General features: G+C 37.0%; 1 protein-coding gene across 2 annotated transcripts in view; it reads right to left on the bottom strand.

Moving 5' to 3' along the window:
• Positions 1-1,130: 1,130 nt before the first annotated feature.
• BTBD9 (BTB domain containing 9) overlaps positions 1,131-17,878 on the bottom strand; it is a 129,311-nt gene continuing 112,563 nt past the window's right edge. Inside the window, exons 10-11 of one of the 2 annotated variants that reach the window (XM_050894695.1) lie at positions 7,442-7,520; positions 1,131-2,577 (exon numbers count right to left, since the gene is read on the bottom strand). In XM_050894695.1, coding sequence (XP_050750652.1) covers positions 2,383-2,577; positions 7,442-7,520 — 274 coding nt within the window. In that variant the 3' untranslated portion in view covers positions 1,131-2,382. Of the gene's footprint in view, positions 2,578-3,195; positions 3,304-7,441; positions 7,521-17,878 lie in introns of those variants that run through there. The other variant, XM_050894697.1, reaches the window with a different exon arrangement.

Genomic DNA, 17,878 nt, shown 5'->3' with positions numbered 1-17,878 from the left:
ACATTTCTGTTCAACAGTGAGTCACAGGACAAGACCAAAAAGATTTGCAGTAGGTTATAGTCTACAAGACTTATTTGTATCATAAAAATTAATTGTGCACATCAAAGATTACAAACTGAAAATCCTGTTCTTTCTCTGAGAGCCTAGACTCAGAACAGCTGGCACAAACTTTTTAAAAAAATTTTTTTTTTTTTTAAACATTCTCTACAATGGTGACTACTAAAGACTAACAGCTAGGAAGTTATGCCCTTTGCTTACCCACAGCTTGAGAAAAGCAAACTTGTTTGATCAAACTGCAAAAAAATACCACCACTGACATGGAAGGACTTATCTACCAAAGACAAGACATGCTCCATGCACCTCAGTAGTTCTAGCATGGATTACAAGCGGAACAGAAAAGTTTTCTGGTTTTACTTTTCAAAGGAAAAAAAAAAAAAAAATCCAACTTTTTAGACCTATACTTAAAACAAGAGAGTTGTGCCCCCAGCAGCTGGTCTCAGTTCTTTCACGCTCCAAAAGCTGTTAAGCCATAAGGTAATCAGCACCCAGAGTAGGGGCTGGCCGGCACAAGCAGTATCCTGCCTCAGAACTCCAGACCGTCTGAGGCAGCTGTGGCATGTATTATAAGCTATATATAACACAATGGGCATGCATCTTCACCGACAGACATTCACAAGTCAGAAGACAGCAGTGGGAAGGGAGGGGGCTGTATGCAAATGTCAGAACTCAACTGCAATTTGGCAATGAAAAATACTACATTATTGATAAAGCCTAATCAATTTTATTTGAAACAAGGAAAAGGAAGCTTTTCTCCTTCGAAGTTTCTACTGATTCATTGCTACCACTTGTTATATTTCTTCCTGTTTTTAGCACAACCAGTATCCAACAGGGAAATTCTTTCAAATTAAGTAGTGTGATAAATTAACATACTATTTGCTATGTTGATATAACTCATTTTATCACTATGGTTATGCAAAGGAAAACCGTATTTATCCTACACTAGCTTTGTTTTCTTCTGACAAGGCTATTTGTCACCACAGGAAATTCCAAGTTCATAAAACTGGATAGCTGACATTTCCAATATAATATACTTTGTGAGGAGGAACAACCCTCCTAATCAATTTTGCCAATTACATCAGCGTTTGTCTTAATACAAAACCACTTTATCCCACACTGAAAGACCAACATGGAGCTCTTCCTAAAAGTCATGTAGATCTGGACAGTAAGAGACTGCATCATCATCAGTGTGGAAACACTTAGAATCAGCAAAGTAGCAGGCAATGTAACCCAGACAGACATAGATGGATAACGAATTCTGTGATTGTAAAGTAAGAGCCAGATCTTTTACAATACAGTGTAAAAGCATCATATTTTATGAAGATTATGAGAAAAGTTTATGCACACACAGCCTTTGAATTTTTAGCTCCAGACTGTAAAACATTTTTTTCTTGGAAAAAAAATAAGTATCTGCAAATTCTTCTTTTTGTATTCTGAACAACTGCTTGTCAGCGACCAGATGCAGTTCCACTTTTCTAAACCAAACATTTTTGATGATCTGTTGCAAGTCTTCTTAGAAATACAGGTAAAATTTAAGTAATCATCTTCAGGAGCGAAAAATATGTTTTTCTTCAAGACAGATGCTTGATTTAGGAATTTTCTTTCTGAGTGCAAGAAATGATAATTTTGTACTTTGAAAAGTCAACTAAGGTCAAGATTAATATAGCATCCATTAATTAGTTTGTTGATATCATGAAGGCTTTTCTTGTCATCCCACTGATGAATGAGGGAATTTGCATCTCAGCAGGTAAACATGTTTGATACTTCCTTAATCTACTGCACAGCATTTGCTACAGCCAAAAATAAGAGACAAAGTGGAATACAGAGTCAAAACAATCTAGAGAACAGATTACTAGTTACAAAGGAATATGAATGAAGAATAACTTTTAAAAATAACATATATTCTGGACTGATGTGTTCCATAAACATTTTCTTTGCTAATGGAAGCCTTCAGGGAACAAATACTTATTTCATATGTGTTTCATTCTGCTCGAGTCATTTTAGATTTCCACTGTAGCTCTGCCTTTTATTTCCTTCTGTTCTCCTTGCCTTGGTTAGATTAGAGAGGTAGGGTGTTAATGGGGTACTTGATGAAGATTGAAGACCTATTTTCTCCCCCCTCGGAGACCAGCCTGATTTGAACAAATTGAGGAGAGTGAAGCAGTCTCTTCATGTCCTTGGGAAAAGCCTTTTCCATTTCAGCATTTCCAGCTTTCAGACATGGTCCCCTTTGTTCACAAAGAAAGAAAAGGTGCCAGCACAAGAAGGTTCTGAATAATTTCATATAATGTCAGCGGGGCTGCAAAAGCTCCCTTTCAATCTCCTTTACGGTTGGTGAGCTTGTGAACGCAAGGTGGATCCAGGAGGGGAATGCAGGGAACTAGTGCTTGCAGCTCGAACAGGGCGAGAAACAAGCTGTTGTCCACCAGTCCCCACCTCTGTTGTTGCCACTTCCTTACTACTCTCATCCTTGTGGGTACTGTTTTGTGCTGGGCACTCAAAATGCACACAGTGAAACACCTGGAGAGAACAAAAAATGAAGATAAAGCAAAACAATTAAATGCTGGCAAAAGCATGATCAAAGTAAGATGAAGTCTCTATGGAAGTATGCAGGCCAGATCAGTGCCAAAGTACTTAGTCAAATTAGAATGTTTCACCATGAGGTCAAAAACGTCTATCCATGGGCCATAAACATTATGAAGTGATACAAGTGGAGCAAGAGAAGGCCTTCAAATTATACCAACCTTTACATATGGCACTAAAAATCAGAAAGATGGTTCCAAAGCCGATAGAGATATTTGTAAATGATTTTTTTCTTTGCCAAGTAGCATAACTATCTACTACACGCTATCGGATGACAACAACAATTATATTAATTGTCTTAAACGTATCTTATGATCTAATTACTTCCTCAAAAGACTGAATGTTCATACACACCAGAAATGAAATTTAAATCATTACCAATATGATTCTATTTCAAGATTGCCCTCTGCTGTAACAGCAATGGTAGCTCTACAGACATATCCTGGAGTATGTAGAAAGGCATTCAGAGTGTCCAAGGAGGCTGCTGCTTCATCAGATGAAATATTCCATTTCAAACAGTGATCATTTTCTGATGTTTCAAACAATACCTGGGACCACTGTTGAGGTGACTGTATCTTAGAGTAAGAGGACCATCTGTGTAAGCATTTTTTCCGACTTATTTTCTACTTTACTTACTCTTACTTCTACTTGTTCTTGAAGTGCCTGGGAGGAAAAGGGGGAGGAACTCTTTAAAATTGTTACAAAATTTCTTTCCACATGATTTCTCATTGCTACGAATTGCACAGCTTTGCCACATACTAAACAAATAAATCTTTTCTTATACTGATTCAAAATTTGCTATTTTCTCATGCATTGTAGTTTTATAGCTAAAGCTTGATGAATACTAAAAATTGAATTTTAAAATTATTGTTTTAACTTAATTTTGTATGCTTTTATGACATCTTCTATCATTCTTCTTGCAAGTAGATCACGTCTTTAAAGCTCTTCTCACAAACAAAGGTAATCTCTTATAATCTTAACTGCCCTTTCCCAGACCCTTTCAAGTTAATGTGGGCAAAATCAAATACCATAAACAAGACATGGGTATGCTACATATTCATACAAGACTACAGAATATTATATTTTCTATCCTTTCTTCAATACAACCAAAAATCCTATTATTCTTTTTGACCATCCCTGCTCAAGTGCACATTGAGCAGACGTCTGCAATGACATGTCTGCAATAGCCCCTGGGTCTTTTCTGAGGAGGTAGCTAGTTAATTCAAATTCTGACAGCATACATGAAACGAATAAAAAAAATATTCACAGTCACTAGTTTCTTTAATCCCCATTATATTTTCTTGTGCCTCTCAGTGTAAGAATTCTTGCAGTTTTTTATACAGATACATAGCGATGCATGTTTATACTTCTATATATACACACATGCTCACATAAAGATGTATCGCTATGCCTTTATATATACACATATGAACAGATTACAAATCTACACCCATACCCACACACATACACAAGTGCACAAAATGGTTTTTCTCTGCATTTCTTCTGGTGAGTTTTTTTTCTAAAGCTGAACTAATTTCTACAGTGGCATGAATTCTCTCCATCTGTTACAGTTCTTGAGAAGCCAATTTTTGCATTCAGCTACAGTTCTTGAGAAGCCCCTTTTATACTCATCCCTCTCCCATGTTTTTAAAGTAACAGCTATTGTCATTTTTCCAGCCACACTTACCAGCATCAGGATTTGTAGGAAAGAACATTATCTCATCAGTGCACCTCTGTAATACGCTGCTTTCCTTGAAAGGCAGCACAGTCTAATGAATGGGATGGAGGTCTCCAAGTCAGAAGATTCCATATTTCTACTGTATCCCACACCAACAGTGTTTCTCATTTAAAACTTCACTTTACGTAGTGATGCATGCTTTTTTAAATGTAGTATGGATACCACTGAAATTTAGCCAATACTAGTCTATAAAGTCTGAAGTACCCGATTCTTAAATTGTAACTTTCATTTTTACTGATTCTTTCATACTAAATTCTTAATGCTCAACTCAGCATCTGGCACATTAACGAGCCTGTGAATTTACAACATTATTTTCAGTTACTCTGCCACTTCAACATATATAGAGAATACAGCTTGTGAAAGAAGCAGAGGACAGAGCAGTACAATTGAGCTCATCTGCTTCATCCAATATCGGAATTACGTATTTCAGAACAGTATTACTAAAAAAAAAAATCTTGCATGTGTTTCTCTAAAAAGGCAGAGATGACAATTCAGCATCATTCTCTGATCAATGGCATCATATACTTCTCATGGACATTTTAAGAAGGGTCCAACATACAAAGCAGGAAGGCCAAGTACATATACACTGGTGCAGTAATTTGTAAGATAAAGCTCTCACATTAGCAACTAGGTGTCCTTTCCAGGTCAGTAATACTGAAGAGGAATAACAAGATAAAACTTACACAGTCAAAGTGTGAAGTGACCTGTCTGACAAATAAATGATGACAAGGACTAAGGAAAAATAATCCTTTTCTTTATAAAAGTAGGATGTCCGGAAGCTCAAGAAAACAAGAAGTTACACTTCTATCATGTTCTAACATACCAAAAAATATTCAAATGCCAGGTCAAAAAATCTGTGAACATCATGTCTTTCAAGAGTTGGAAAACATGGCAAAGGAAAAGACGAGTTTAGAAGATGAAATAATTCACAAAATGGAGAAATTTTATGGGATTTTTTGCAATTTAAAAATCAACTCTTCCCTTTGAAAAGTACAGATTTGTGCTTCAAAATTCAAAGGTATGTGTTGGTAGAACAAGTAGGGAGTATTTTTGTACCTATTACAGTAAAACTCCTTGATGAGAATATGCTGCCATTAGCATCTTTTGTTTAAAATGAGAATGATTTGACATAAAATACAACCAGTTCTGGGCAAATAATTCTGGAAACTGCTTGTGTTCTTACTGAAGAGACTACCAAGACTTCAGAACAAACCAAGACTTTGGTTACACTGTTATTATTTAAATTAGAAGTATGAAAAATATCTTGCTGCCTTCTTTGGAAAATGAAAATTTATGACAAAATGTTACAGACCATCTGTTTAATATATATCAAAACAATGTAATTTAGTAATATGTGCATGCTGATAATGTTCCTCCTCTACAAGCTTTAGGAGAAATAATTTTTTTCAAAAAAAAAAAAAGTTAGTGCTGGATACAGATTTTAAAGACAAAAGAGGAAAAGACCTAGAATAGCAGCATGTGTTTATAGTTCCATTGAGCCACTACATGAATAGCTGTAACCTCAATTTGCATATGCTAATCTTCACTATAGTTATGCAGTGCTCCATATAAATAACTACGCAGGATATTTAATTCCTTGGAAATAGTAACCAATTTGAAATTAGAATTATGTTTAAAAGCCCCTTACTCTTCAGGGCTTAAAGCTAACCTTAAGAATTAAAAGTTGGAGGTAATGTTTCTTGTAGGCTGATTTGCTAAGTTTACACAATGCACCTCATTCTTTTTTAATAAAGAGATGAGAACTTACAGAGACTGGCATGAGAGCAAAGAAGACTGTCTCTATGGATCAGTAATGGAAAAGGCCTTCTTCATGCACATACAACAACCCTGGAGGCAGCTTCTGACTCTGTATTTCTAAGAACTCACTGATTAAGACTGAACTGTACACCGCAAGAGACAGTGCTTAGAAAAAAAAAAAAAATTGTATTCCCAGTTCAGTTGATTGGTCAGCTTCTTTCCAACTGTCTGCTGAGAACTAACGTTGACATCTGGTGGGGCATATGTTTGCAATAAGTACTCTAAAATTGGACATAAACAATGCTATTTGACAATTCTTCTAATGCTTAAGAACCAGCAACCCCATATGCTAAATATGATCAGAAATCCTGACTCCTAATACCATTAGAGTTGACAAACTCCAATTACTACAAATGTAATAGTAATAGAACCAAAGTTCATTGTAAAGTGTGAAAGTACAATGTTTTGTGGTGAACTACGTGTGGGATGTAGACATGCATGCATACATGCAGAAGTAGCAGCTTTTGATGCCTCTAATAATCTCATCATATAAGGTCCTAATCTCACAACGATTTACATATATTCCTAAATTCACATATTGTAAACTGTTTCACTGAAGTCAACTGTAAAATCTGGACTTCATCTGAGACAATAGACAACAATTATGAAAGACAGAAGCACAAGTAAACAAAAAGAGGATGATATTGCCCTTGGTTGGTTAGGGCAAAATATATTTTTTCTGTATAAAATGAATTGAAAAAAATCTCTTAGTTTGGCCACTATTGGTTAACTGATTTACCAGGTATGAAAATTAATTATAAGAGAATCTTATGCAAATAAGATTTTCTTATGAAGAATGAGATTTTTTTGTATGTTTTATTCATTAAAAAGATAATACAAAGGTGATAAAACCAAGTAATCAGAGACTACACACCCTTCTCTAGTGCACTAAAATAATATTTTCATCATTCATCAAAATAAGGAATAATTTAAAACCAAACCCAATAGGAACGTTTGATGGCACTGTGCAAAGGTCAAAACCAGAAACAGTTTACTGTACTTTGTAAAAACCCCAAAATATCCCCCACAGTGGCAACAGCCCTTCAACTCTGTAGAGTCTGGGAAGACGATAACACAGTTCACAAATATTCAAATAAGAAAAGCATTCATTCTTATTTTGCTAGATTGCCAGAGCAAAAAAAATGAAGTACATTTTAGAAGGCATTATCAATTTCATTGTAAGATATGAAAAACTGTACTGTTGTATATTCACGAAGAATATAGGTTTTCTTAAAAGTTCCTTACCTCATTAGCTGTGTTGTGAGTTCCGACTATTCTGATAAAAGATGCAGGCTGTTTATCAAAAGTGATTGTTTGCCAGGATCTACAAAAAAGTCCAGAAAGACATACAAATAATAAAAACTGTCACAACAGCTTGCAGTAAAATATACAGAGAGTCCATTCAAGTGACAGTACATACTATTATCACTTAATAGGGCAAACAGAGAAACACTTTTCATCACCTGAATTTCTAGCACTCCTTGTTCATTTTTATTTTTAAGTGCCTTGACTCTGCTTATGTGTTTCCGTACATACCTTATACTACTATAATTTGTATGCAGGAATAATACTCATACTATTGCTGAAAGTTAAGAAAATGGTAATAGAAAAAAAACCTGAATCAAAGTCTAAAATCCTTGACTAATATTGACTGTATTAGATAAACAAAAGATCAGATAAGTAAAAGTAAATGCATCCACCTGTTAACTACTCATGAGAAATTGTCAGAGCTGGGTTAAAGAAAATTACAGCTCTAGGGAAAAAAAACCACCCAAAAACTCAAACAAACTCCTCCCACTCTAAGTAGAGCAGTGGAGGCAGAGGAGCCAAGCTTCCCTTGGGTGGGCCAACGTCCTTCCAGTAAATTACGAGTGACATAAAGCATTCTCTGCAGTTCAGGTTGTGAGGATTCCCCCATCCTGACACAGAGGCAGTGGGGAGAATAGACCACCACCCCCCCCCCCCCAGAGCTGGAGTATAACTTTTTGGGCTAGACTGAGAACACTAGAGGTAGATTGGGACCACTATAATCTTCCTTCCTCATTCATACTCTTCTGATCTGGGTGAGGTACACCACCTCAAGTAGCCTAATACACAGCAGGAAAAGGACACCAATTCCTACCATACCTTTGTGCTTACAGAACACACTGACAGTAAAACAGAAGAAACAAAAAGAATTATTGGAACTAGAGGTTTCTGTTTGATGTCAGTCTTCCACTACACTAGATGAGTACTTGAACACATTAGAATTTAAATTATTTTACATTCATAAAACATGAAAGCTAGATACAGAATTTAACTTTTTAGCAAAACTAGACTCTATCACCGAAGGCTTCAGAAACAAAATGTAGTTAAGTATAACTTGATTAACTCACTACAGAAGAAAGTTTTCCTGAATGTGTTCAGAATACCTTCAGAAGTGTTCATATAAGAAATAGGGACCAAAGCAAAACTGGAATAAAACACCACTCACCACCAGCAGACTACCCCAAAGCCTGGCAGTATGAACAGCTTGGTTGCTGACTACTTGTCAGGCACTTGAGTTTTCCCTTAGTAGGAAAACCTCTTTGTCACAAACATAGCATTTCTGGGTTTAATTTAGTTGACTATTACTTTTATCACTGCTGTCAGGTTATATTTGCTTAAAGAAGATTATGAGCCAAATCAAGACCTAATTTCAAGTAGTTTACTGGTATTACTGCATGAAGTAATGGATGTAATTAGAGTTACTCATCATAATAGAAAGGTGCGGTCTGTGTCAGGTCCCAGAGGTACAAGCAGTTATCTATCATAGAATCATAGAATGGTTTGAGTTGGAAGGGACCTTAACCATCGTCTAGTTCCAACCTCCCTGCCATGGGCAGGGACACCTTCAAACCCATCCAACCTGGCCTTGAACACTTCCAGGGAGGGGACATCCACAACCTCTCCGGGCAACCTGTTCCAGTGCCTCACCACCCTCACAGTGAAGAACTTCTTCCTTACATCTAATCTAAATCTACCCGCTTTCAGTTTAAAGCCGTTACCCCTCGTCCTATCACTACACTCCCTGATAAAAAGTCCCTGCCCATCTTTCCTGTAGGCCCCCTTTAAGTACGGGAAGGCCGCCATAAGGTCTCCCCGGAGTCTTCTCTTCTCCAGGCTAAACAACCCCAAATCTCTCAGCCTGTCCTCACAGGGGAGGTGCTCCAGCCCTCTGATCATCTTTGTGGCCCTCCTCTGGACCTGCTCCAACAGGTCCATGTCCTTCTTACACTGGGGGCCCCTGAGCTGAACAGAGGACTCCAGGTGGGGTCTCAGAAAAGTGGAGTAGAGGGGGAGAATGACCTCCCTCAACCTGCTAGCCACACTTCTTTTGATGCAGCCCAGGATAAGATTGGCTTTCTGGGCTGCGAGCGCACATTGCTCGCTCATAATGAGTTTTTCACCTGCTAATAGCCCCAAGTCCTTCTCCTCAGGGCTGCTCTCAATCTACTCATTGCCCAGCCTGTATTTGTGCTTGGGATTGCCCCGACCCATGGGCAGGACCTTGCACTTGGCCTTGTTGAACTTCATGAGGTTCGCACAGGCCCACCTCTCAAGCCTGTCAAGGTCCCTCTGGATGGCATCCCTTCCCTCCAGCCTGTTGACCGCACCACGCAGCTTGGTGTCGTCAGGAAACTTGCTGAGGGTGCACTCAGTCCCACAGTCCATGTTGCTGACAAAGATGTTAAACAGCACCGGTCCCAATACCGACCCCTGAGGAACGCCACTTGTCCCTATCTAACGGCATGGTTTATTTATAACCCTTATGTGGCTATGTCCTCCTTATTTTACAGCTCAGGCTGTTTCTTCAAGCTCTAAATAAAATACAAAATGAGAATGGACTATTTTCTTGACTGTCTCAAGATCTGAAAGATTGCTATGATTTAAACATTTTTTTCCCTAAACAGGAGAACGGTTCTTGAGTTTCTTTCTCATATTACTCTAGTACAGCCAGTCAGTTAATCTTCATGGCCGAATGTAACTTCTTACCTTGAAGCATAGAGTCCCAAAGATGAGTGCCTGGGACAATCGGATGATTGCAACACTACTTCTCATAACAAAGTATTGCCATAGTTTGCATTATGCATATGCTTTCACATTTACACGCATGCACTTTATGCAAGGAGAGTGATGATGTAAAAATCAGATTTCCCTATTTAGTGATTTGGAAAATATTCTAAAGCTATTCTAAATAAAAGAGTTTAAGATCCTAAAGAAGCTATTAAGAATAGCCTATGCCTTCCTAGCCTCTAAGGTGGAGTTTGTGTTCTGTGACAAGAAAATAGGTTAATTAGGGATCATAGAATAGAATATAAATGGGTCTGTATTTATTTATAGTACTTCTGAGCACTGGTCAAATACACATTGCAAGAGTTCAGTACAGATTTTCCAAAGATGGCAGTACATGCCATTGTCTGTCATATGAAGTGACAACAAGGAAGCTGATACATCTATTCAGGAATACAGCTGAAAAGCATGACAGATACTAAGAGATGCTGAGAAAAAGGCCTCTGAAGATCCTTTTGACAACACACTTCTGCATCAGCTCCTCCAGGAAGCTCCTAAGTTCTTCCACTTCCCACTGCATTACAAGTCCTTACTTTCTGCTACAATGCTGTTATTAGGATTGGATTATAATTACCCTTTTAATAATATTAAAACATGATAGAAAATAGTAAAAAAAATTCTTGAGGATGTGAGACTTGGAAGTGAGATAGGGTTTTCAATAAATTTGGTCCTAAGAATATTTACTGTTTTGGTATGTGTCCATTTTATTCCTTTCCCATTGGAAAAAGAAAGTCAAAATTATAGACAATTTGTAGAAGAGTTAACAACATTCAAGTTATTAAAATTCAAGAATATTGCCACTAGAGAATTAGCACTTGATGGGATAATGAGAAAATTAAGCCTCTTAGTTTATTTCCTTAGCAAAAAGGAAAAAACAAAGTAGAAAACAACCCAAATGGATTTGGAAGAAGTCACTTTTGAAATAAGCAAGGCAAACCTTCTTCACTAGAAAGTTGCACTGATTTCAACTGTAACAGTACATTTGAGAACACCGATAAATACAAAGCAATACCTCTCCAGTACAGATATAATTATGCAGCAAAGAGATAATTTATGCAGTGTAACTATACTCATATGGGAAGAGATTACTGACAGAACGTTATCAAGGCATATCTGCCCTCTTTTTGCATTTTTTGCTGATATAAAAAATTCAGTAAGTCTTCTATTTATGTATCAAGCCATAACAATTGTTCAGTGGTGTTCCTCGATTAAATTAAAGACATTACAGGTAAGCCTTAAGTTTCTTTTTAATCTCCTCCTTTTACTACTAGTTATCTCTTCTGTAACTATTGTAATAATTTCAGTTTCTCTGTAGAAATTTCATTTTGCAAATTATTTTGTAGTCATGCCATGTGTATGTGCTTATTTTATACTTTCCTTACAAAAGCTAGTCCTTCTATCCTCAAAATCGCTTTTGATGGTCTTTACAAAAATTTCCTCCAAACTTTATACATAGCTCTGGTATTGATTCATACATAAGTCACTGTACTCCAGGAACAGCAGCGTTAAAACATATCAAAAGCACCTCATTTTTGGTCTGGGATTAGATACTTCTGTGTAATAGATGCCATTTCTTCACCTTTACTCCCCATACGCCAAGCAAACAAATCTTTCAAGCTGGTGGCAATACTTTCACCTTCTTTACCTAGGCCATGGTCATAAAGAAGCCATCAGAACTTACTTCTCCCATAAACTGACATTGTTGTCTTTGGACTTTCTGTATCTCTGTACTCCTTACTAGTGACCCTATAACAAACCGATTTTTCAGGGTTTAGCTTTTTTAAATATTCAGGAAGTGTTGATCTTTTTTTCTGCGTTCACACCTGTCTTGCTGGTCGATTCATTTTAGATTTGCTGCTCAATCTGCAGCAGTCCTAGTCATCACTTTCACAACAGAAATAATCACTACCTCAAGCTGAGGTTTACATCTTCAAGAGAAGACTTGGGACTAGAAGCCTACTCAGATTTATACTAGGGTCCTCAAGCTGAAATGCAGCACTACAAGTTGTTTGGCTAGCAAAGGTGCCCTGATACCACAGCTCCATTTTCCAAAAGAAATTAGCCTTGTTACAGTCCTACGGTGTTTTATTTAACACTCTACATCTCACCTCAGCCACCCGACTTCTAACTCTCTCGTTCTGCCTGACTCCCCTAAGGAGATGCAGTAATTGATGATTAGCATTCCAAAGCCATGCTTGCATCCTGTAAGCCTGTCATATTTAATTACATTTTAACTATATTCGTCTTCTATAATAGCCTGAACATAATTTAGATAATTATCTTTTGCTCTCTTATTCTCTGACTCTGCCTGTCTCACTCAGAGCTCCTTGCAATGAAAATCACTTTCTTTGCTCAAACATATAAACAGACTCTGGGGCCAAGTGCTTTCATCTCTCCAACAGCAACAGCTGTCACTGAAAACTCAATGGCTTTGTGCATCCCACAATCTCTTCACCATATTCTATTCAGAGGAAGAAGAAAATCATTAGAAACTCCTCCACTTTCACGTTTCTTCCTGTCTTTTTCTTTATTAGGCTACTGCAATAAGAATGCAAGAAATACTGATGTCCAGGTAAATTATAACAATTGCTTGCTATTGCTTAAGCTATCTATAGCTCCAAAATGGCAATTCACCTATTAAAGAATTTAATGGCTTTTCTCAGCATTCGGAATCCTTGCCTAGTTACTTCTATGAAAAGCTGCTATCTTTCTAAAGATTTATTACATGTAACAGGATATAAATAGTGACCCTTCCCCATTATTTCCTTCTCTTCCAGAAAGAACAAATTAAGAAAGAATTGGAAGCTTATCTTTTATTGAGGTTTTCTAATGAGCCACTGGCACTACAGAATACTACCACGCTGTGGGATCACCAGAGCAGCACTAATTATAGCTGAAATCAAGTTCAGGACAAAGATGTAAGACGAAAGAGAAAGCTGTTACATGTAACTAACGTTCATCAAGCTATAACACCGTATCATATTGATATCATGGCTTGCTTTAGGCTAAGCACGTACATTTTGTGTGTGCACATTGTGTCTCCTCACTTTCCAAGGTGACATACAACCTCCATTTTTTGTTCCTCACTCCAAGAAGAAAAGCAAAGCAGAGTTGGAAGCAAATGTGGAAATGAACAACACACCCTGAAAAATGTCAATTACCAGCAAGTAACCTCCATTTTGCTTTCTAATGCTTGTCCACATACGCCTTGTTCTATGTTAAGTGACAAAATACTTCTTAGCTTATTTGAATGCGGACTTTTTCAACTGTTACTACATATTTTTTTAATGAAATACAGCATTCATTATGGTGGAATAGTGAGGAGATATTTGTAAAAGCAGATGACAGGAAAAGGAAAGAAGAGTTGTGTTGTCTTTCCATACATCAGTCTGATGACTGTACTGATGTAAAAAAGACAGCAAGTAGCTAGCATGTGATGCTGCCAAATAAAAAATTGCATGCACACATAAGCAAGCCAACTGAGAATCGAGAAGTACCATAGTATGTTCTGCATGATGTATTACATCCCTTGCTTTATTAATAAATACCATACTAACCTCTACTATGGAGTACCTACAAAATAAACACAGAAGCGTGCACTAAAAATGCTATAACAGTTATTGTTATACAGACATTTTTCTTTATAAAATACCAAAAAGGTCTACAGCTACCTTATAAATTGCCTATAAAAAACATGTTTTCCACCATAACAGTACTAAACAATAAAGTAATTCTCCCTCTCCTGTTAAAGCTGTAATTTAACATACTAATTCAGAGAGTCAGACCCATAAAGCACAGAAGTCAAACTGGGTAGCTGGCTCAGCCACCCCCTTTCCATCCAGCCTCCCAAGCCACTGAGGGGGAAGACAAAGCATGAGAAAGAAAATATTGTGAGGAATCAAAGGTCATCTACATTTTGGTTTTTAAATTAAAGTCAAATTAAGTGCAGTTCTACCCCTGGTCTACCTCACCTAAAAACCTGAGACCTAAAAATGAGTTTCCATCTATTCTGCTGTCACCATGACAGCACTCTCTCAAAAGGTGGCCTGGCAAATGTGGTACTTCTAAGGAAGCAAGGAAGGTGCAAGCTAGAAGTAACAGCTTTCTCTCTGCAGCTCTCAGAGACAGAGGCAAAACTCACCTAATAATGCATCTTGGTTATATTTATGCTATAGTCCTTTGATGAGATAGCAAATATACTTTATCCAGTCTAATAAGGAAAAAAAAAACCAAAAAGAACTCGAAGTACTAATGGCAGAGGTAATAAACACAGTTGAGAAAAATATAATGAGAGTCTAGAATAAATGTGAGAATAATAAATACTAAAAATCACCTATCAGTATTTGTTACATAACAGCTTTATAAACTGACAAGTAAAAATATGTATTCCCATCTTTTGGGAAAACTCCCCTCAAAAGTTTTCATTCTAAATATACTTCCCATAAGGAACACATAATTTTGAAAGCACCTGAACAAAATTTGTAGTTATTTCTGCCCTATGATTGGTCCCTCACACCAATCCAAACAAAATATCTGTCCTCTATAGGAACACTTCACTAAACTGCTATAAACATTTTATTGCATATGATTTATTGTAGAAACCAAATGTGGGCTTGATAAAGCAGACCTATTAGAATAAAAAATCTGATATAAAATCCTGAAGTCTATACTGACTTTCTGATATCCTTATAAAGCTTCTAATGTAAAAGACTCCTTATAGTAACCTCTGCTTTCACAGCTTCAGTGCTGACATTTTTGCTGTTCTAGAAAAAATATTACATAAAGAAAATGTTAAAATATAGTCAAATTGAGCAACAGTAAAACTGAATGTAGTAATTATTTTTCTAACTAAATGTAGTAACCAATTTTCAAATATATCCACATGCCAATGTAGGCAACCAGTAGCATTTTTGTACTGCACAAGCTGTGTACTCATATAATCTAGCTTGCTCACACATTTTTTCAATTTCAACAGGTTGTCTTTCTGTACTTCCAGAAATACAGTTTATATTTAAAAATTTTACACAAAATGAAATTATTAGCAATTTGCTGGCAACTGTCTGGCAGAACTCATGAGCCAAATTTCTATGGCATAGCAAGAACTGTGCATGTAGTATCTACACATACATCTTTGAGGGATGGCAGCAGTGGCAGACGAAAGCTGTGAACTTGAGTAACTTGACCTATGAGTTCATCTTACTTTTGTGTACACCAGAGCACACGTGCAGAAGACAAGCTTGCACAGTCCTAGAGGTTGAATCGGTTTTGTTGTGCTTACTGATTACCAATAGTTATTGCTCCTGATGTTCACACAGATAGCAAAGATATGAAAAGCCATCCAACACATTAACATACCCAATAATACCACTAGTGGGATGCTTTTAACTTTGAAGACTTCTCCCCCTCATAATCCTACAACAGATTGTAAGCTATTTTTATATAACTTTTCATACCAATGGAATAGTTGATTAACAGCAAATATATAAACAATATTTTTAGAGATATGAGACAGAATCATGCTCCCTATTAATCAGTTCTTTTGTAGCGTGTAGACTAACACTGTATTTATTGCACTTCTCTGTTACATTCCCTTGGGTGTGATTTCATGGCCCACTCGTAAAAACTTCACATTTACAGCAACTGCCTTTCTATTACTGTCGATAACATCTAATTGACATGTCAAACCTCCAAGGAATGCAGTAAATTGAACCACAGCCTCTAAGAAGAATAAAACAGTGAAAAAAGTAAATCAGCATGTGCCTCCTCATAACAGCAATACAAGCATACTGAGGTTTGCTAATGGAAGGGAGGAAAACTGTAACCCTTTCTCCTACCATACTGAATTATCTATTAACCTCAAGGTCAGAAAACAAAGCCTTGCAACCTCAGACTGAAAATCGCCTAGAAAAAAACCTGAACCGGCATCTATGACTGCAGTAATTTTAGACATGAGACTAAAGTGAACTGACAGACAAAAATAACAAATACAACTTTTGCTTCTGTTACTGTGTTACAGAACAGAAAAAATGTAGCTTCCCTCCCAATATTTTCTGATCAACTAAATTTTAGTATTTAATTCATAACTCTGTACCTTAAAAATTTATAGACTAAGAGCTAGGTAAAATTCATAAATATCATTTTAAAAACAGAGGAAACTTGACTCGTGATGAAAGAGCACAAAATAAAGTCAGACAAAATTTGTTTAAGTAGCAGCTCAGGTAACAGGAAAAAGGCAGAATAACTTTATAAATATGTAGTTGAAGGGTATGAAATCCATTAAGAAAGAAAAATTGGTTTAGAGGGATACAAGAAAAATAATGGAATGAAATTAGGTAATACGATGTTCAGTACTGGTATTGAGAAAAAAAATTCTTACTGTGGGAACTCGGTGTGATAGAAAAGCAGCAGAATGGAAGCACCATCCCTTCAAGTATATGAAACAAACTGACGGAGCATTACTCTAAAAAAATACACCACATACCATATAGCGTGGAAATCCCCAAAGGATGAACTTAAAGATATAATAATTTTTCCATTTTGTGATTCATGGATATAATCTGTCCTGGTAAAAACATTACTGTGAATAAATCAATGGCTTAATACTGCATATATCTCAATGTAGGATATTTGTAACACTAAAGACCATACCTGTTTTGGTCAGCATAAGCAAATGTGTACTTTTCAGAGTTTTAATGAAATTAGATCCTGAATATCAACAATCTAATTGGGGCAAATCTCTAGATCTGATGCATTAACATCTGACTGGCCTTCTGACTATACAAGGAGATGTCAACAGTTGCTATATTTAATGGCTTTGCCTGTAAGAAAGGGCTACAGACAAAACAGTAACTTACCATCTAGTTCATGAACATTTTGGCATCTCCTGTTCATTGGGTTATTAGATGATCTTATGCAACAATGAATTTCAAAGTAAACAAACATAACTGCAAAAGAACAGTTCAAGTATTAGGCATTCCTTTCTTATCTCAGGGAGATAAATGGTCCGGTTTCACAGGAGACATCTATCATCTGAATAACCTTTTTGTAGTAATATTTATTTATAAAGGTGCTGAGAGTGTGCGTGTGTGTGGGTGCCTGCATGCATGTGGGTATGTGCATGCATGCACAGATATTTTCAAAAGAGAGAATATGTATTGGGTCTGGCTGAGATGGAGTTAAATTTCCCCATAGCAGCCCTCATAGTATTGGTAGCTAGAAAGGTGTTGATAACACACCAGTGTTTTGGCTACTGCTGAGCAGTGCTCGCACAGCATCAAGGCTGTCTCTCCAACATTCTCCCCTTCACCCAGCAGGCTGGGGGTGGGCAAGATCTTAGGAGGGGACATAGCCAGGACAGCTGACCCAAACCGACCAAAGGGATATTCTATACCATATGATGTCTGCTCAGCAATAACAGTTAAGAGAAAGGAGGAGGAGGGGGAGCATTTGTTATTACAACATTTGTCTTCCAGAGCAACCCCTATGCATACTGAAGCCCTACTTCCAGGAAGTGGCTGGACATCGCCTGCTGATGGGAAGTAGAGAATAAATCTTTTGTTTCCTTTGCTTCTGCGCGTGGCCTTTGCTTTT

The sequence above is a fragment of the Gymnogyps californianus genome, chromosome 3, assembly GCF_018139145.2.
Source record: "Gymnogyps californianus isolate 813 chromosome 3, ASM1813914v2, whole genome shotgun sequence".
In the NCBI taxonomy this organism is placed as follows: Eukaryota; Metazoa; Chordata; class Aves; order Accipitriformes; family Cathartidae; genus Gymnogyps; species Gymnogyps californianus.
This window is presented reverse-complemented; position numbering and strand designations above follow the sequence as displayed.